General features: G+C 38.0%; 1 protein-coding gene across 1 annotated transcript; it reads right to left on the bottom strand.

Annotated features, from left to right (window-relative positions):
- Nucleotides 1-14,466: 14,466 nt before the first annotated feature.
- On the bottom strand, nucleotides 14,467-16,949 carry LOC106935423 (homeobox protein otx5-like). Its single transcript, XM_015015868.1, has 3 exons — nucleotides 16,678-16,949; nucleotides 15,327-15,478; nucleotides 14,467-15,170 (listed from the first exon to the last, which is right to left on the bottom strand). The coding sequence occupies exons 1-3, from the start codon at nucleotides 16,775-16,777 to the stop codon at nucleotides 14,532-14,534; spliced, it is 891 nt and encodes a 296-aa protein (XP_014871354.1). The 5' UTR covers nucleotides 16,778-16,949; the 3' UTR covers nucleotides 14,467-14,531.
- Between the last annotated feature and the right edge of the window lie 4,020 nt (nucleotides 16,950-20,969).

Genomic DNA, 20,969 nt, shown 5'->3' with positions numbered 1-20,969 from the left:
TTGATGATTAACAATATATGGATCCTCAAGTCTCTTAACTATCCCAGCATGAGTCCACTGCATTTAATTCACACATTAAGCTTTTATTTAGCAGAAGCCTTTCTGCCATGTTGATGAAGGAGCATCTCGTGAGGCTGAAGTCACAGATTACCAGCATGGTGCCCCATTTACTGCGCGTCTAATGGACTCTGCTGCTCGTCCATCCAAAGATGTATAGTATATTTTTTTTGTTCTCTAATTGTATGTCTTTGTTCATGTGTGTTTGTGTGCCCGCGTGTGTTTGTGTACAAAAGCGCGTTCACCTTCCCCAAGGTCTGCGTAGTGCCGCTCCATCTGTGGCACTCAGGGGATTACAGCCAATCTGTCTGTCTGCTGCTCAAAGTGCTGACCGTCAGACCAGCAGCAGATTAACACAGTGCTGGGATTGGGATGGTGGGGGAGAGGGGAGGTGTGGACTGGATGCTAAGGAGGAGGAGGAGGAGGAAGAGGAGAGAGATGTGTGTGTTGGGAGGTGGGCAGGGGGTAGGCTGAGAGGGCAACCCTAGATTAATACACACCTGGTGGAGTGTATGCATGTGTACATTATACGTCTTAATGAATGTTGGGCGTGGGTGCAGGGGGGACTTCACAGTGAAGAGGGACAGAAGGAGAGGGAGGACAGATGTACACGGAAGAGGATGGGGGTCAAAGCTGAGACACATCTTGGTTGCTGAAGTTGTTGTAGTTGCTGTATTTTTGCTTTTGAGGTGGAAATTAATAAAGAAGCAAAGTCCCAACTTAACTTAAAATCACAAACCGATGGTTGGACTTTGTTTTAGGGAGCAAAATTCCTGGTATTGGTAAATCTTCCAGATTAAGTCCCAGAACTTCACACTGCCACCAACTTTAAGTCTGATTGTGAATTTTTTTTTTTTTTTTTCTGTTCACAGGGTGAAAACCTTCCAAAAGGTTCTGCTGTTTTCCCCATCAGTCCACCAAATATTTTGTTTGGCAAATGTGAGACAGGTTTTTGGTCAGTTGTGCTTTTGGCCTTGAAGCTCTCCCAGCTATCCCATTATGGCTCTGTTTCTCTTTTTTATTGTTAAATAATGAACCGTGACCTTAACGGAGGCATGAGATCCCTGCAGTACTACAGATGTTGTTCTGAGTTGGTTTGTGACCTCCCAGTCGAGCCATTGATTCACTCTTGGAGTAATTTCAAAGGCCAGCCACTCCTGGGAAGGTTTTCCACTGTTTTTATGTTTTCCTTACTTTCAGACACCAGCTCCACTGTGGTTTGTTGGTGTCTCAAAACCTTAGAAATTTCTTCTTTGTTTTCCCTACAATTCCCAGACTAATCGAGAAGTCAATGACTTTGTTTCTCTTCTGCCTGCTTCATGTCGTCAGACAGATTTTATTTCAAGGATTCAAGTATTTCTTGATTTTAGAGGTCTGACAAACATCAGGTTGAGTCCAGAAATTGTGTTTATTCATAATTTAACACTAGATAAACTGATTTTTGTGTTTATTTGCTTCACATACGACTGATCTGAAACACTGAAGTGTTACAAAAAGCAAAAACAGAAAGGGGTCAATTTTCTATTTTTGGCTACACTGTATCTGGGTTATCAACATCAAAACACGGTCAGGCTCACCTTCATCTGACTGTGGGTTGTGAGAAGAGCAGGTATAACTGGTGTGTCTGGTAGCGTGTGTGTGTGTGTGTGTGTGTGTGTGTGTGTGTGTGTGTGTGTGTGTGCGCGTGTGTGGTCTTGGTTTTCTGAGTTCAAACTGGATAAATGTAGTGGAGCTCAAAGAGGCATGGCGGGTAGGGGGGGACTGAAGGATTTGACCATGTGGGGGGGTCAGGAGTTGCTCCTATGGATTAAACCATGCATGTTCAGCCATTAGAACAACCTGCAGGAAAACAGCAGGGATCAGAGCTGCCACACACACTTTAGCCAGAAGTGGAGCTCCTTAGCTGAGGGAGAATGAAAGAGCTGGACCACAAGCTGAGAACTATCAGGTCAGCACAACTTCACACAGAAACATGTGAATAAGTTCATGACAGATGATAGGCTTTTGGTAGCCAGGATGGCGATTGCTTTCATCATTCTGTCAAGAAAATAATCACACAAATAATCAGGAGCAGACTTTCTTTGCAACTTGCCAGAGTCCCGTTAAATCGCCTTGCAAGAGTTTTCCTTCCTTCCACAAACTTTAATGCGGATTTCATGTGATTGTTCACCACAAAGCTGCATGTAATTGTAATTACAGCCGGAAATCTGCAGATTCAAGTTTTAGATTTTGACTAGGCCCTTCTAACACATGAGCAGGCTTTGATTTCAAAGAATAACCAGTATCAATCTGAACCTTCTTGCAATAAGCGTGAATCACAGCTCTTCTGTGTCTTCTTCGCTGAAAAAACACAAATAACCTTCACTTATGTGGCGCCCGCTCTGTCGCTGAACCGCCACTGTGTGTTTTTACAGGCCATGTGCTTCTCCAGTCACACAGCTAACAGATGAAAAGAGGGCGGGGAGAGCCATCAGACACATGTATGCTGGCTTGTTACAGCGCCCTCTTATGATCAGCTTAGGTATTACAGAAGATACAGTTAGGGAGTATTGCAATGCTGATTATCTTTCTTTCTATAATTTATCCATGCCTCTGGCAGACTCAGAGTAAAAGCTGAAAAAAAATCCTTTTTAGGGTTTAAGGATGGCGAGCTTCTGACATGGGGCCACGAGAACCTGAAATTCACTCCATACTGTTCTGGTAGGAGACTGATGGTCTATGTTTCCCCCTCCATCTCACCATACCGACACACAATCCATGATTCATCTCTTCTCCATTGAAAACAAACTGCGCTTGGACATTTTCCCCTTAAATGTCTGGACAATCAAATCATGGACCTTTCAAATGTGTGTCAGTCAGACACTGTGCTGACCAGTGGGGAAATTTAGGACTTTTGTTGGATAGTTGAAAATATTGTGCACATTCATATGGAAGATTTANTGTAGCACTGTGTATATATATTTTGTACTTATTTTNTGGGTTATATGTATGTTTTGTGTTTTGTGGGGTTCACTTTAATTTTTCTTCTTTAAAATACATGATATTGAAAGCAGCTACTCTTTTGTATTGTTTTTATTGATTACTGACAACATCTAGTCCTCTAGTACATTAAACTGTGCTACAAAAGGAGTATCAAATTTGATACATTTAAAAAAAGAAGAGTTTATTCATGAGTTGTCAGTCAGACATCAAAACGGTCATATTTAGTGCAAATAAATAAACTTCTTGTCTTTTTAAATGCATAAAATCCAGTTGTTGCCTTTCAAAGTTGAAGTATCAGCTGTTCCTCTTGTACCACTGCAAACAAACATTATTGATTAATTTTGCAACAAATACTCCAGGGCCCTGGGAACCATGTTACAGTTCATAGTACAAAGAAAATATAATGAATGAGAAAATATAAATGAAACTTGTTGGCATTTACTACTAAATTGAAATGAGTCATTCTTTTAACAGGATAATGTTCTGAGACGCCTGACCAAAATCTATACAGGAACAAAAATCAGCCTCCTTTCATCACTACTTCTGTCCTCAGGCCTCAATCCTACTTTGAAAATCAAAACACAGTAGATTTCTTTATTCTCCAAAGAATAAACATTATGGAATTCAAAGCTGGATTTTTGCAGTTATCAGTGGAGTTCTGGATAAGAAACAGAGGTATGGAGAGAGAAGAATAGAGGTAAGATCTATCTATCTATCTATCTATCTATCTATCTATCTATCTATCTATCTATCTATCTATCTATCTATCTATCTATCTATCTATCTATCTATCTATCTGTCTGTCTATCTGTCTGTCTGAATGTCTCTATCCAGTGTGTGTTTGAGAGAGACTGTGCAGTATTATTAGTTTATTACCCCTACATAAAACAACATACATATTTTCACATTTTAAATAAGCATAAAATGTATTATTTACAATGCAGTATACCAGTTTAGAAAAGCAGATGTGCAATAAAAGCAGATGCAAGTAAAATAAACCATGCAAATTTCTGTGTTTATTAACACAGCTTTCTCTGTTAATGTTGTAAATGTTATGTATGTATTTGGCTTGAGAACATACATTCTGCATTTGAAAAGTAAACAATGATATATATATATATTTTTAGAACATGTTGTCTAAAATAAAATTGCTTTTATAGACAAGCTGTAGGTATTTCTAAAGTATCAGGCAGCCTGTTGGTCACAAACAAACTTGTTGTTGATGTGCTTATAGCAGACAAACAGGGAGTTTGTCAGTGATGAAATAAACATGTTTTCTTATTGTTACCATTTGTGCGTACGTGTGTGTGTGTGTGTGTATGTCGACATCAGTGTGCGTCCAAATAACATTTTGTAACTTAATGGACCCCCTCTCTCCCTCCCCTCACCATCCTGCTCCCCCTCTCCCCTCAGCGTGTGATTGGTCTGGCGGCTCCAGTTTTGGAGATTAGGCCATGTTTCCCCACTTTTCGTCCCCATGTTCCAGTCTCTCTCTCTCTCTCTCTCACTCACTCTCTCTCTCCTCTTTTCTGTTTCCCTCTGCCTTTCTTGCTCGCGTCACATGATCCGTTACATCACGGGATTGAGGTCAGAGCTGGATTAGGGCGAGCTACGTGAGCAAGCGAGTGAGTGAGTGAGGCAGCGCTGGAATTACTGAAAGTGAAGGAGGAAGGATGGAGTTGGGAGGGCGGATGTTCAGATCATTCAGCGAGAGCAATGGCGGAACAGGACGGAGCTCAGCAAGGGGAGAGGATGATGAAGAAGATCTGAACGTGATGTGAGAAAATAAAATGAGAAATTAGAAGAAAGAAAAACGAATTCAGTTTCTGTATGACAGATAAGGAAACCAGCAGGGAACATACATGTGGTGGAATGAAAGGGTCAAAGGTCAATGGCTCAGACAGAGAGTCAGACCATGCTGTTAGTCTGTCAACAGTCCTGCAATGAGAAAAAAACAAATTATACAACATGACCTATTAGATTAAAGTTTGTATTTGTTTTTGTAAACTATTTATTTCTCTTCTTACTTTGGAACATTTATGATGAGGATCGTTTATCTGATGATCGTAACTAAAAGACAAGAAAAAAATGGCCATGTGTTGTTATTTCAACCCAGACTCATTAAAAGTGTTTGCAGGAAAAGTTTGTAGAAAAAGTTGCAAAATGATGTTTGTCTTTTAATTGTAGTAACCATGTGTTCCTACATTTAAAAGGCAAACATTATCATTCACTGCAAATGTTAATTTCTATGCCCGACAGTGAGGAATGCCTGTAAAAGTGAGCAAGAAAGAAAGAGCAAAATTAAAGGTTGCAGTAGAGTTATGATGTCACATATGGTGCCCAGAACCCAGGCATCAGTGCAAAATACAATGGAAAGAATCAAGATTTTTACTTTCACCTCCGTCGTAAGGTTCATGATGTAACAATTGTGGTGATGGAAGTCAGGAGAAATTAAGTCACTTGGAGACCTAGCAGACTGGCACTCCACCCAGGAACTTAAAAAGTACTCTGTGGCCAACCCCATCAGTGATTCTCTACTTGCAACAAAAATAATAAGACTGAAAAAGTTCTGGAAACATTTTATAGCACAATAAAGTAACTATGTTACCTCTGTTTTTTTTTTTCAAAGTCAAAACATCAAAGCGAAGAAATTCAAACAGAAGCTACTGATTAATTTAAATAACGGTAAATAAATTTTACCTCAAGTTCAATGTTTTGACTATACACGTGCAGCAGCTGCAAACTTAATCAGCTTTTTGCTTTATATTTATATATTTGTGTAATGCTTTGTTTTTCCAATCTAACTTGAATGCCCATTTTTATTTTTTTTTTCTTTAAAGGATGAAAAATGTCACAATGTCGTCTTTAAAATGACAACAGTGCTTAGTGTTGTCCTCCTGCAAACAGGACCTAACCTGACCTGAGCTGGCACGGCAGAGATCAGGGTGAAGAAGTGAAAGCAAGGCAACAGATTAAACTAGATCACCTTGACATGAACTTTAACTCAGTGTTTGGTCCAATCAGAATCAGAATCAAGGGGAAGTACTTGGGCTGCAGCTGCACCCATTATACAAGCAGAAAAAAGAAGACAATATAAAAATAGATAAACCAACCAAAGCATAAATTATATATATACATACAAAAAAAAAATGTGTATTTAAATATTCAGAAATTATTTCAAAACAAATAAATAATAAAAATTTGCACAGAAACCCCATAAAGGATGTTGAACAGGGAGGAATTGTAGAGTACTACAGAAGTATGAACGCTCTGTAGTACATTTTGGAGGAATCAGTTTTCAAATAAAAGTAGTTATGTCAGGAATCCAGCACCATTTTGCTTTTACTAAAATATTATCTACAGAAAGAATGAAAACAAAAAGACTTTGACACAAGGAAACATCTCATTTTTCTTTTCCTGCTCATTTTGTGCTGGATGACCCCCCCCTCCCCCCCGCCCTCTTTTGTTTTTTCATATTTGTGAGGTTAAAGTTTAATTTACATACGATACTTTATGTCCCATGATGCACTTGGGCTGCGGGAGCATCTGTCACTGGGGAGTGGACATTAGAACCAATTTGTCATTTGCTTTAATCCCGCCGATGAACAGAGACATGTCAAGAGAGACACAGACGTACAAGTTGAGAGATGATGAGGAGAGAGTGACGGCAAGGATGAAGAGGAAGAGCACACGAAGAAGGAGGAGGAAGAGGGAGACAGTAATCCTGTCTAATTCACTTAGTGTTGCGCTGAGGGAGCAGGACACTAAGAGGATTTGGGACATTTTCCAAATTAGATCAGCAAGAACGACAAACTGCAAGGAGAGCTGGAACAGAGGAACTCTGGGGCAAACTGGGAGAGGTGGGACCGCATGAGGGCAACCAGCAGGACAGAAGGACCGAGGGAAACAAAACAAAAAAAAACAAGGTTTTTATAGTTTGAATCGTTCCTCAGGAACTCCCAGACATCAAAACCTCACCTGTCTGCTGAAGAATCTGAATGCAATCTGTGTTCAATACTCTTAACTGTGCCAAACACCAACTACTCCCATAATCCCGACAACTGTTTCAGTCAAACATATTAATCTGCGGCTCTGAATGCTGACTTTTACTATTAGAGATATTAGCTAGGTGTTAAGTTGTAATCTGCAGTAAAGCCCTAAGCAGAAGTGTATACTGAGGTTGACAGTGCTGGTTGATCCATTCATAGTGTAATACTGATCCTGTTACCACTACCAGCTGCAAATCACTCAAACCCTACTTACACCGCAGGGCTATGTGATTCAGCTGCCACACAAATCGTATTTAATGATTAATGCAATCTATCACACACGTTCAGCATGGCGCTAATTTATCTCCCGATGAAACTTATTAAGCATCTCTGACGCATAAATAAAAGTGAAACTATGTAGTGGCTACGTGGTTTGAATTAAGTAAGGAAATGGTGCGCTACACTTCCTGAAGCCTGAAGAAAAGAATGTCAAAAATACAAATAGCATTTCAGATAATGTCAATACATAATCATGTGTTATGTTCAGTGCTTTCCTGAAATTTGAGCTAGACTTAATAGTGTTTCAGTAAAGGTAAGTTGGCAAAACTACGACCTTTGGGACTGTTTATGGATCACGGTGGAGCTGAAGATGCCATCTTGAACCTACTTCAACAAATTTACTGTCATCTGGACAAAGAAAGCAGCACTCTGAGTGTCATTTTCTTTTATTTCTCCAGTGTATTTAACACAATTCAGCCTGATTTGCTTCGTCAGAAACTCCAGAAGCCACATGTGGAGGCCTCAACAATCACCTGGATCAATGACTACCTGACAAACAAGCCGCAGTTTGACGGTGTGTCTAACCAGGTGGTTATTAGCACAGGAGCACCACAAGGAACTGTACTCTCACCAATTCTTTTCACTCTGTACACTTCAGACTCTGACATATCAAAATGATAAGACAGAAAATAACATAACAGCAGCTTTTAGTTTTGAACTTGTGATTTTGTTGAACTACAGAAGTAAGATTTTTCAGCAATCAGATTCTTCTCCTCTGGAAGCACTACACAGTTTTTCCCATTCTCTACTGTGATGGAAGGTCCCAAATCGTCCATTTTTGATATGGCTTCCTGTTAGAATGTGTCAGTATTCAGTTGGATCTGAATCTGGCTATTTAACTGGAGCGCACAGAAATAAAAATTCAATTCAGTTCATTTATATAGTGCCAATTCACAACAAATGTTGTCTCGAGGCACAATTTAAAAAAAAAAAAATCATTTGAATTCAATCATATGTGCATTCCAATTGATCTAAGTGGCCAAATAATTCAGTAAGCTCAATTCATTATTAAAAGTAGATAAAATTTCAAATTGAATGCATATTTAACTAGATTCTGAGTGAATATCAATTGTACCTGCTGTACTTGCTGTTTGTTGTTCACCTACTTTGCAAAATAAACTGGATTAAATAAATTGATGCTGAAGATTATTTGTCCCCAATTCTGATCTGCCATTTGATCTGCTGAAATCCAAATACATCTTTATTTTCTTTTGTATTCAAGTAGCTGCTGCCACTACTTACCTTTCATGAGTTTAAGCCTGTACAAATTTATGCAATTATGAAAAATAAAACATATTCTGTTACATAAAGCATGCAGATCTTTCAAAGTGTTTCTTTTGATTTTTCTATTTTCTTTCTTCACATGTAAATGTTTCAGACCATCAAACAAATGTTTAGTTAATATAACCTGTGTAAAAGCAAAACATAGTTTTCGAATAATGACTGTATTTATTAAAGAAAAACACCTATTCCAAACAAATTTATTTAAAATTTAATACCTTCCCAAATCCACAAACAAGAGGGAGACCGAAAAGAACAAAAAGGCTTTAAAAAAAAATCTAACTAAAACTACAAAACATTAGAAAAACAGAATACACAGGATGTTTTTTTTGCACTTTTCTTGCAATCTATAGAGGAAAAAAGTTTTTTTTTCTTCTCTTCATCTAAAAAAAAACTGCATCATGTGATTCTATATTTTACTGACTTTCATCATTTTGCACATGCGCATCAGGCATGTGTGTAAGAATCTGCATTTCTAAACGTTTATATGATGTGCTTGACGTTTGAGAGGCTGCACTTGTGTGTTTGTGTCCGACCGCGTGCTTGGATGTGTGTGCGCTTTGGTGGTGTTGGGATTAGGAATCGATTAAGAGGAAATTGGACTGCAGGCTGGGAGAATGGGAGGTAGGGGGGGCAAAGACAGGAAGGGGTGGAGGGAAGGCCAGGCAGCTCAGGCAGCTGCAGCAGCAGCAGCCTGTGGCATGATTACATTGCGCCTCCAGAGCAGGCCAGCCACCAGCTTGTTTGTCGGGGATTAGAGAGAGGAAAGAAATGAATCATATTTCTAAGTCCTGACTCCGTGTCTCTGCGCTTTACAGTCCATATGCTGCTGCTGCTGCTGCTGCTGGGGATTACAGGAGGACACTGTCTTCGTCTGTCTGTCCATCCATTCATCTATTCATTTGTCCATCCATCCGTCCGTCCGTCCGTCCATTTATGGAAGGATGCTGAGCTCAGCTTTATGCCATCAGGCTGAATGATGTCTAAAGGTCCATTGTAAGCCATTATAAACAGCTGTTTGTGTCCCACAATTAAGCGACGATTAAGCCTATGTTTGCAGTTTAGTTTAATTTTGTTACACCGTGTCACCTTGTGTGGTCCATAAAATCACTTTTTAGAGACCTCCTGTATCCTCTTAAGGAGTCTGCAATGTTCTTAAAGCGGCGGTGACCAAGTACGTGCCAGAATCCCAAAGTTGAAAATCACATTGCTATTCCAACGTAAAACACAAAAGAATTTTGTTGTGAATTGTTTCAGCAATAAAATAATCAAGCGATATTTCAATGAAACAAAGTGGCATTTTTTTGTATTAATAAAAGGCAGACAGTTTCCTAAGTCTTTGGGTAGATTTTCTTCAGTTTATTTGCTCTAAAATCCCAGAACCAAAACTGAGAACTTTCTTAAAATGATCCTTCTTCTATTAACCAGATTTAATCGACTTTAATTGTGCTCAAGTTTTGTTTTATTTTTGTTTTTGTTTTTTTAAAGTTGGTGGATCTTTACAGCCATGCTTACTATAAAGTTAAATGAAAACATTTCTATTTAAAGAAAAATATTTCCATTAGAGAAGAATTAAATTTGTCACGGAAATTCTCATGCTAAAAAAAATTATACAAGTGATCACTGAAGGGCCAAAGTTGTACCTTTCATTAACTACAATCGGAGGGCCACAAAAAATTGTTCCAAAGGCCACAAATGGCCCCCTGGCCTCATTTTGGACACCATTGTCTCAAAGATTAATTCCATGCAAGTCACACTTGGAAAGCTAGTGAGGGCATGTAAAAAATATATGTAAGTGCAAATGTATGTATGTAATAAAGTACCTATTAATTAAACTGTGCTTTTATCTTTAATCCGTAAGTATTTATTAGTGAAACATGAGCATACAAAGCATTTCAAGCAGAAAAGAGAGCTATAGTTCAATATTTAGTTGTTATATATATATAGCTACATGTAAAGAGAGTTAGAAAGTGTGTGTTGTGGATTTAGTTATACTCTGATATGAAAGCGCCAAATATTGAAAGAGGGTGTTCACTTTACAATGACTGTAACCATGAACAACACAAAGCAGCTATACTGAACCCCCCCCCCCCGCCCCCCCCCCCACACACACACACACACACACACACACACACACACACACACAGCCATTTTAATTAAAGTAATATATTAATTAACTTACTCTATGTATGTTTTTGTTTTTGATCAGGGAATAACATTATAACATAATGTAAATCTCAAAAAAAAAAAGTTGATTTTGGATAATATCTCCCCTTTAATAATGTGACAAGCTCAGTTTATTGTTCTACCTTTTCACATTCACTCAGACACAGAGGTCAGAGGTGAACCTTTCAACGTTATTGTAATACAGCTTAAATACGTTCCTCTGCTAAGAGCATTGTGTTGCGATACAAGACCCGCTGCGCTTGTGCAAGATATCATCTGAACACACATGAGCTAATAGCACGCTTAAAACTGTCCATGCAGTCCACTTCTCATAACCCCAGTGGAGGTGACCCCCCCGACCTTTCAGTGGCATGAAAACACAGCCAGAAATCCAAAGTAATCTGCCCGTCCCTCGAACTTTAGTTTGGGCCCGGCAGAGTGATGGGACTCGGTTTAATGGCCACTTCTAATCTTTATTCTGCCCTGTTTCCTCCCATTTCTGCCTTATACCCGTTGAAACTCTTCTGTGGATTAAAAAAGCTGCTCTCACCGTGCCACAACAAATATCAGACAAATCACAAGAAAATGCTGCCTTGTACAATCCCTTGCAAAAGTATATTCATCATGTGTATGACACGAGTGTCAAACTCATTAGGTGTACGACATTTTTGTTGGAAGACTTGCAGAAGAAGTGTTAAAAAGTTTAAACAAAGAAATGAACAAACTGAAGATGTGGTTTGATGGTAACAAGTTGTCGCTAAAATGTATTAAAATTAAAATTATGTTATTTGGGAATTGCAAACAAAGTTCTGAAACAAAAGCAGAGATGAATGGTGTAACTATTGAAAGAGTTCAGGAACACAAATTTCTTGGAGTGATTGCCGATGACAAGGTTAATTGGAAAACGCATATTTCATATAAAAAAATAAAATATCAAAGAGTATGTTTATATTGAATAAAGCCAAGCAATTGGTTGAACAGAAAGTATTACATATTCTATGTTGCTCTCTAGTTTAACCCTACCTCAGTTACTGTGCAGAGGTATGCAACAATAAGTATGAAAATCCATTACAACCACTAATTAAGCTGCAAAATGCAGCAATAAGAATTATTAATCACACAAACCTGGATCACACATATCCATTATTTATACATTCTAGATTACTAAAACTTACTGATTTGGTGAATTTACAAACAGTCTGTGTCTTTTTTTAAAGCACAAAATGAACAGTTACAAGAAAATATTCAAGAATTGTTTTCAAAAACAGAAGGATTTTATAATCTCAGAGGAAAATGCAAATTCATACTTTGTAAGATCAGAACCACAAGAAGGCGCTTTTGCGTTTCAGTCTGTGGTGTGAAACTATGGAACAGTTTGACAAACATTAAACAATTCAAACGTTTGTATAAGGAAATGGTTTACACTAAAAATGAGAAACTTTTCTTGATGTATCATGTTTTTGTTGTTACATTATTGTTGGCATCAACATTAAAAATATTTTGTAGTTAATACTGCTGGAGCTATTACTAATATATCAATGAGTGTACTGCACTAATCAAGAATCAGGAAGTAGAAGAATGAAGAATGAAGGTGTACTTTTATAATATATATAAACAAGATAAGGTCATTTTGTGGTGTTGCTGGAGAAGTTGCTTTGAATGTTTATTGTTATTGCATTGTTGTAATTTTGTTGTAACTTGGCACGTTCAGTAAAGTAAAATAAAAAAAATTAAAAAAGGTTTTGCTTTGTTCATCCAACACAACTTCAATGCCAATCAGTTAGAGAAGAACTGAACCTGAACCAAGACCCTTAGACTCTTTTCTTTTCCAAACTCTCACTTTTACACTAATGAAAGTAGTTCTAATTATTGAATTAATTGGTATAAGAACTTAGTAACGATGAACTTCTTTAACCTCATGAGAGAGCAGTAAACCTCTGATAAAAGTCTTTTTATATGACTGTTTTGCAAGAACAAATAGGTTCAAAATTTGTCCTCTAGATGTTTAACCTTGATAGAGACAAACTCCAAAATATCTAGTTCTATAAATCACAACTTCTTAATTACGCACAGTTTTTGTTGGTCTACTGGAAAAATGGTGCTTCGTCTAGTGATTCAGAGACAACAGTGAACCCAGAGCTTTAATTAAGTCATTTAATGTCTCATCTGAAACATCAGCACTATCTAGGTAATGGTGAAAACGCTCAAACACAGGAGACAAATGCAAGGTACAAAATAATCCATGGCAGAAAAATATAGGCAGAGAAGACTACAATGCAAAAGAACAGAATACAGAAAATGATCAAGAAGCGTGAATAACATTGTGTGTCATCAGTGCTACTTTTATTGGATGAACCCCTGAGTTTGAAAAGAGAAAAAAAGAAGTATAAACAAGAGAAACATGAACAGTAAAAAGTTGGCATTTTTCTAGATTTTAAGGATGACGAAGAGAGAGACAGAGCCTGCTGAGTGACACCAGACGAGATTGCATTTTCAAGTTTTAATATTTACAAAACAGCAACAGAAAAATACCTTTATTAGCAACATCCATGTCGGCTGAAGACGTAGTAGCAACGATGATAGTATTAATACTGATAATACTGAACAAATTACCATTTTTTTGTTATTTTTTTTTCTTTTTTTTTTACTTCAACAAGTTCACAATTTTTTTATTTTTTTTTAAAGAAACGGTATTGTTAAAGTCTAATACAAAGAAATAATCAAACAAACAAACAAAAAAATTGAACACACACAAAAATGTGGTGTCACTTCTTTACAAGTCGGAGTGGAGCGAGGCACCGGACGCTCTGTGCAAAAGAGACAGGCTGCCCCTTCCTTTTCTCTGGTGCGGTTTCCTCTCCGGTCAAGCAGTCCACCAGAGCAGCAAATTCAAGAACTGCTTCTCTCAGGCAGCTGACGTGAGGGGAGTGGGCACCACAGTGTGGCTGCTGCTGCCCACCCTGCGTGGAAGTGATCCTATTGAACAAACAATGTCCAGGTTTGTACTGCGGTCTCTGGAGGGGCCAAGTCTTCCCAAAAGGCTGATTGGAAACATTTATGTCCCCTCTTGTTTCTGGACTAGTTTGCTATCCTGTTAGCCGTCGTAACTATGACAACCCCTCAGCTCTTTTCCTGACCAAGTCACAGTTCTTAGATTGTTAATCAGGCGGATAAATTAAAAGTTAAATGGAGGAACAGATTTTGATAGGTTAAAAAAAAGAAAGTCTAGATCTGCTTCGGGTTTGTTTCCATTAGAGGTGCTGATTTCAGATTACATCAACAACCAGTTGAACAGATTGCTTCTTTTTTTATTATTATTTTATTATTATTATTAATCAACGCCTGATAATTAGATTACTAATTAGATTTTATTGTAGCTATACAACATAAGTCTTGTGTTCCTTACACGTGGCCTCAGTTGAAGGCTGACATTTATGTTTCTTAAAAACAAACATAGAAACCCAATAGTCCAAGAAAGAAAAAAAAAACTCAAGCATTAACAGATCAACTTCCACACTTCTTTTATTCTCCTTTCTGTAACATTTAGTTGATTGGTCCCTCAGCTGACGTCACTAATGTCTCTGTGTCCCCAGCTTTCTGTCTTCTACTAAAACACCAACAGTAATATGGGGCTTATTCACACTACTTCATTTTTTTTTGATTCCCCACCTATTTTCATCCTCCCCCTTGCCCCCAGCTGTTTCAACCCGCTGTTATTTACAAGACCTGGAACTTCCAGGAATTCTGGTCTTTGTAGTCCAGACAGTCAGCGGCATTGAAATTAAGCTTCCAGGCAGCTTGGTCTTTGTAGTCTAGACAGTCGACGGCTCCGAAGCCCAGCGAGGCGGCTGTGTAGCCCTGCGAGGACAGCGAGGCGGGCGACTGGCTGAGGGGCCCTCCCATCGAGGAGGCCGTGATGGGGCTCAGGGCCCCTCCGGTGCCCGACAGCTGCGGGTGCATGGGGGACAGGTAGGAGCTGCAGTCCAGGCCGGTGAAGTAAGAGGAGGAGCCGGCGTAGCTCTGGCTGTAGGCCGGGGCCTGGGTGTAGGTCATGGGGTAGGTGGTGGTGCGCTGCATGCAGGGGGTGGTGGAGGCTGACAGCGGGTCCGGCAGCGGGGAGATGGAGGCCGGGCTCCAGATGGAGACGGTGGCACTGGCGGAGCTGGAGCTGGGGGTGATGGCTGTGCCTGGAGGAGGGGGCGGAGGGCTGTAGGGTCCATTGGTTGGGTTGGCACTGGCCTCCGTGGGCGCCTCTCTGGTCGGCGAAGCCTTCTTCTTAGGAGGCCTGGGTTTGGATTGGCCGGTGCTCTGCTGCTGCTGCTGGCGGCATTTGGCACGGCGGTTTTTAAACCAGACCTGCAGAGCACCAAAGTGAATCAGAGTGATCAATCAATCAATCAATCAATCAATCAATCAATCAATCAATAAATAAATAAATAAATAAAAGGAGAGGATTCACAAAAATGTGAGAAACGTTTCCACATGTTGGCCTAAATTGTCCAGTGACGATACCTGAACTCTAGACTCAGGCAGGTTGATCTTGAGAGCCACCTCCTCCCTCATGAAGATGTCTGGGTATCGCGTTTTGGCAAACAGAGCCTCCAGGATGTCCAGCTGCGCACGCGTAAAGGTGGTGCGTTCCCGACGCTGCTTTCGTGGCGTACCTAGAAAAAAAAAATATTATTATTATTATTATTATTATTATTATTATTATTATTATTATTATTGTTGTTGTTGTTGTTGTTGTTGTTGTTGCTGCTGCTGCTGCTGCTGTTGTTTTTGGTTTAGTTATTTTACTTAAATTTTGTAGAAAAGATGCGCAACATATTTTGTAAGTCACAAAATATGTTACATTTGATCGTTTTATAACACTACGAAACATAACATAATATGTCATATAGGTATACCTGGGGAAAAAAAACGTTTCAATGAAATCGTCATGAATCCATTGCAAGTAAAAATCGATTCAGCTGTTTTTTCTTTTCATTATTATTATTATTATTATTATTATTATTATTATTATTATTATTATTATTATTATTATTTGTGGGTTTTTTCTGGCTTTCGCGTTTAATGAAATTTCATTTAATTGTCCAGAATACTTTAATAGTTTAGAGTTTAAGAGAGAGTTGATTTTTTATTACTATTATTCTAATTTCTCTTTTCTTCATTATTTCGATTTTTTTCCTACTGACTCTTCACGAGAGAAGTGTTTCGATAATTATTTATATTATTCTTGTTATTGTATTTTTTATCTTCTCGAAAAAAAGGTCGTTTGAAAAATGCCCCCTTTTACACAAACTATATACTTATAGTCTAAATTGCTCTATTTTCTTCTTTCTGATTTTTGTTTGAAAGCTTCTCCAATCGGCGCCGGATATCCCTGTTTTATTTGAATTATTGTGTGGAGATGACAGATGTTCGCAGCGCATCAAAAAACAATAAGCGCGTTAACCCACTGAGTTAAAAAAAATGTGGATAACTAAAAACACACAATGAGAGTGTTTTCAGGAAGTAGGTTAGATGATTAGCGTAGCAGATTGGAGTTTGTTTTAATTCGGTGTGAGAACAGGCTGCATTGTCATTCACACACAGTTTCATTGTTTTGTTTTTCTTTTTTGACTCTGTAATCCTCTGAACTGACAGATCAAGTGAGCACATGTTCCTGATGCCCGAGGAATCAGGCACATTAAACGGAGTGTGAAAACTGAAGAAAAGATTTACGCACAATTGATTTGCAAGTTCATTTTCACAGGCTTGCACGTGTGTATCAACTGAGAGAGTAAATTAGAGGGATGAAATAGACAACAGGAAAACATTCAATTAATAGAAAAGAGAGAGAGAAAAAAAACTTTTTACTTACTGGGGTATCCCACGGCTGCGGTGTGTAGCAGATCCATGCCCGGGCTGGACAGCGTTAACCCGTTCACGGCGTAATGGGGCTGCTTAATGTAGGACATCATGCCTCCTGCCGGCTTTAAAACACTCCCTCACTCCCTCACTCTCTCTCCTTCTCTTGGGCCGGGGGCCGGCTCTCTGAACTATTCTCCAATTCTCCAGGGGGTCTCTCTCTCTCTCTCTCTCTCTCTCTCTCTCTCTCTCTCTCTCTCTCTCTCCCTCTCTCTCTCTCTTTCTCTCTCTATCCTGTCTGTCCCTCTCTGTTTTTCTTTTTCTTCTGTTTTTCAGATTTATTTTTTTTTTACTATTTTCTGCCCTTGCCTTTTGCGTTCCTAACTTTCTGCAGCAGTGCACCTGTTCTCACCTGATGCGTAAAAGCGCAGCGGACCGGAATCGCTCTCTGACCCTTTAGCTCTGATTTTTTTTTAAAATGACAACGAAAAAAAAAAACACATACAAACAAACAAACAACAAAAAAACCTGTTTAAATCAACAAATGACCAAATTGTCTGAAATAAACCCGCGCACCTATTTTTCTCCCTAAAACTTCGTGAGTAAAGGTAGTGCGCATCAGGAAAAGAAGTTGCTCTGAAAATGTTTGCCTGTCTCTCCGCGGTGCTGATCAGGGGCCCGACGCGGTTCCCGGTCCCTGACAGGAGTAGGAGGATGCGCTGCAGGGTGGACAAGTGAGGCGAGCAAGAAGAGACTGGCTAATTAGAAGAAACTTCTTAACCAAGTAGACGCACAGAGCCCTCCCCCCTTCCCTCTCCTCCTTCCCTCTCTCTCTCTCTCTCTCTCTCTCTCGTTCTCTCTCTCTCTCTTACGCAAACTCATTCGGTCACGTTGCGGGTTCAGTTTGGTTATTCTTTGTTTTACTTTATGAATTGTTGCGCATCCTTTCTCGTTGTAAGCTATCTTTATTTGACATATTAAATTTACATTTAAAATAAAACAATATTTTAAGCCACACACACACGCACACACACACACTTGTTGATATGCTCAACAGTTTACACAAAAAAACAAACGGATAATAGTGAACAGTTAAAACCAAATAATGACATTTGAAAGAATAAAGTTTGAAGAAAGCTTGCGTATCTATCTGAGCTGTTGTTTTATGTTTGTTTGTTTTAAATAACGGCCATTTTTAAATTAACCTCCTGAAATAATTGGGCAACCACTGCCAGAGAGCCAGGGTAGAGTTATCAAGAGGCGGAGAAGTGGGTACAGGCCGGATTAAAAGCAACACAAAGACCATGTTGTTCTGCGCTTAAATCCCTTCCTGATCCCCAACATGCTCCTTTTGGCCCCTTCATTCATACATTCACCCTAAGCTTTAATAATAATAATAATAATAATAATAATAATAATAATAATAATAATAATAATAATAATAATTGTCCAAAGCAAACTAGCCCCCTTTACAGGTTTTGAATAGGCCAGATTTTCGTGAATTTCTTGTTACGCTCCTGGTTTGGAGTCAAGCGCTCCCGACAGTAAACCATGCTGCTTCTCCTTAAACCTGTGGCCTCTCCCTGCAGCAGGCAGTCTTGGTATTTGGTTTAGCTTAGCCTTGATTTGCTCTGGCTGTATGTTTTAGACCAGGGATGACCAAGGGAACACAATGGAGCAAATCTGATCTGCAAGCAGATTACAGTTGGTCACTTTTTTTTTTTTTTTTATCTTTAGGGCAGCACTTCCACAGGCAAATAAAGTCTTCGTAAAATAATTTTTAAAAAGTTACTTTTGTTTCTCATCACTAACCAAACCTCTAATCCTCTGCATTATCCTTTATAAATATCGCCAAAAATCTAGATATGCGTACCAGTGAGGTTCATTTGTCAGATTAAAGGTGCTATTTAAAAGTTTAAAATCTTTTAAATGGTATTCAACATACTTTTCATTAAGGCTACACTTCTGTTAAAAACATTTTTTATTGGTCTGACGTATATTCTAATTTAAATGTCATATTTTCATTACCTGTAAGTTAAACATCTTCATAACAAACACAATTAAAGGCTTTCAGACATCCATTTGTNTTCTGTGAAATTCTGCTCCACACAACATTCTAATCTTCATAAACTTGTCAGAGCTCATTTTACATACAATGTACTTGGTGTGGCAGAGCAATATGCTTCTATTTTGGATAAAACCCATCCACTGCTCTACATAAATATTAAATTAGCTGCTTATAGAATCTTTCACAATTATATTTTTCCCAAAAAAGTGAGCTTAATGAGACATAATTGATATGTATTTAATATGTACTTAGACATATTTAGATTTTTGATTTTTTTTCTGTTTTATTTGGTAATCTGGAGGTATAAATACACTGAAGTGAATGACTTTAATTCATATTTTATAAAGTTTACTGTGAAATGTAAGGTATTGTGGATGAATAAAGATTAAATGATAGAAAAATTATAAAGTCAGTTAAGTGAAGCAAAAGCTTTATTCAGTGTGAAATGTTTCCTTCATTTGGTTTTACGGATCCTGGTTCCAAATTAATATTCAACATTTATGTTGTAAGACCAAGCCCGTTTTTTAAGTGCTTTATTGTAAACTCGTATTGTCGCCTATATTTTTGAGTTTGAACTCTAAAAACGAAGAAAAAAAACTTTTTAGAACCTCAGTCTAAATGTGTGGTGTGTAAAAACCACTAGAGGGCGCACTTCACCACAGAAACGTACTGTACTCATAAATGAACGCGGTGATAATTATTCATTATTTAATAGGCCAAATATTAAAGTTAGACGTCTAATAATTAAAACATTCTAACTCAACAAATACAACTAGAAATTCATTCTTTCTTGTTTTACCAGGAAACTGAGACTAAAATGCAACTTAAAGTCCTATCAGTGTTAGAAATAATTAGCAGTAAAATCCGCCAATACTAGGAGAGACATGAAAATCTCTCTAAGGAGCTGAATGCCATCAAAACGCGTCAGTGTCTGAGGTCACCACCTGATACAAAACGCAGAAATAGTTTCAGTTTCGATGACAACCCCTCCAGGGAAATTTAACCTGGATTTAGGTGACGTTACAGACAGATGTTTTTTGTCATTGGTTCAGATTCATGTTGACGCCCCTTTTAGATTCTAGATGAGCGAAATGCTCTCAGTCTGTAAATGTGGACAACTGAGTTGGACCGCAGTTCGATGGTCAAGATGATGAAGTTTGTGTTTTTGCTTCTCGTGGGAATCCACAGCGCTGCAGCTGGTAAGTTAGAAACATATTTTTACTTTTATCTTGTTTAATTTGAATGGGTTAAATTATTATACATGTGACAATGTACAAATCTAGTAAAGTTCTGGTTTAATGTGTAGACTAATAACCAAACAATTAGCTTAAAAAATGTCCCAAACACATATTTAACGTTTAGGCAGTTGATTTAGAAAAAAAAGCAGATTTAAGGGATTATTTGTTTTCTCTGTGTCATTTACTATTTAGTAGACCGTACGTGTTTTACAAAACGATGCAGGGAAGTCGGAAATATATTAACTTGGAGGGGGGGAGGGGAATCACTGGTCTAGAGAAATAGGATATTTGATTAACAATACATTATTGTATATATTGTTTAACTTAGGAACATTGCACCCCATGTGATGTCGTACAATTTTTATTTTAATTGCTTATTTATATCTGCAGTGACAAAGATTTTCTTTCTGTTTCAATATCAACTTATTTTCCACTAGAAAACATACTTAATAAAATCCAAGTTGAATGTGACGTTAATTTTTAACAGTATTACTGTTATTTTTAGAAAATGTTAGAATTTGACTGAAGGTCCTGTTAACATGTCAAGTTTTCTATAAATCTTTCACAAGCTGCTGTCAGTGTGCATCTAGATTATTCCAAATAAAAATGACATTTAGGATGTGCAAACTTAAATATTAGAGGAAACACAAGCTTCAAAAATAATAATGAAAGAAGCCAAAAAATAAAAACTTCTGAAATTGATGTTTTTAAAATTTAAACTATAATTAAACAGTAGAACCATTTAGTGGAGCACTTTATGCAACATATTGATATATCCTAATTTAAGTATCTTTTCATTATCTTATCTAGGTCCATATTTATAATAAGGAAACACAAAGCAAAGCTGTTTAGAAGCAGGATGGTATAAAACTGGATGTAATAAATATATGACTCATAAAATGTTTTGTGTTCAGTAAATATACAGCCCTCAAAAATCAGCAAAGCAATTAAAAGCTTTCTGAATCTTTTTTTAATATTACAATTGAATGTCATTATTAT

This window comes from Poecilia latipinna, unplaced genomic scaffold, assembly GCF_001443285.1.
Source record: "Poecilia latipinna isolate Pla-1442-1.1 unplaced genomic scaffold, P_latipinna-1.0 Scaffold72, whole genome shotgun sequence".
In the NCBI taxonomy this organism is placed as follows: Eukaryota; Metazoa; Chordata; class Actinopteri; order Cyprinodontiformes; family Poeciliidae; genus Poecilia; species Poecilia latipinna.
This window is presented reverse-complemented; position numbering and strand designations above follow the sequence as displayed.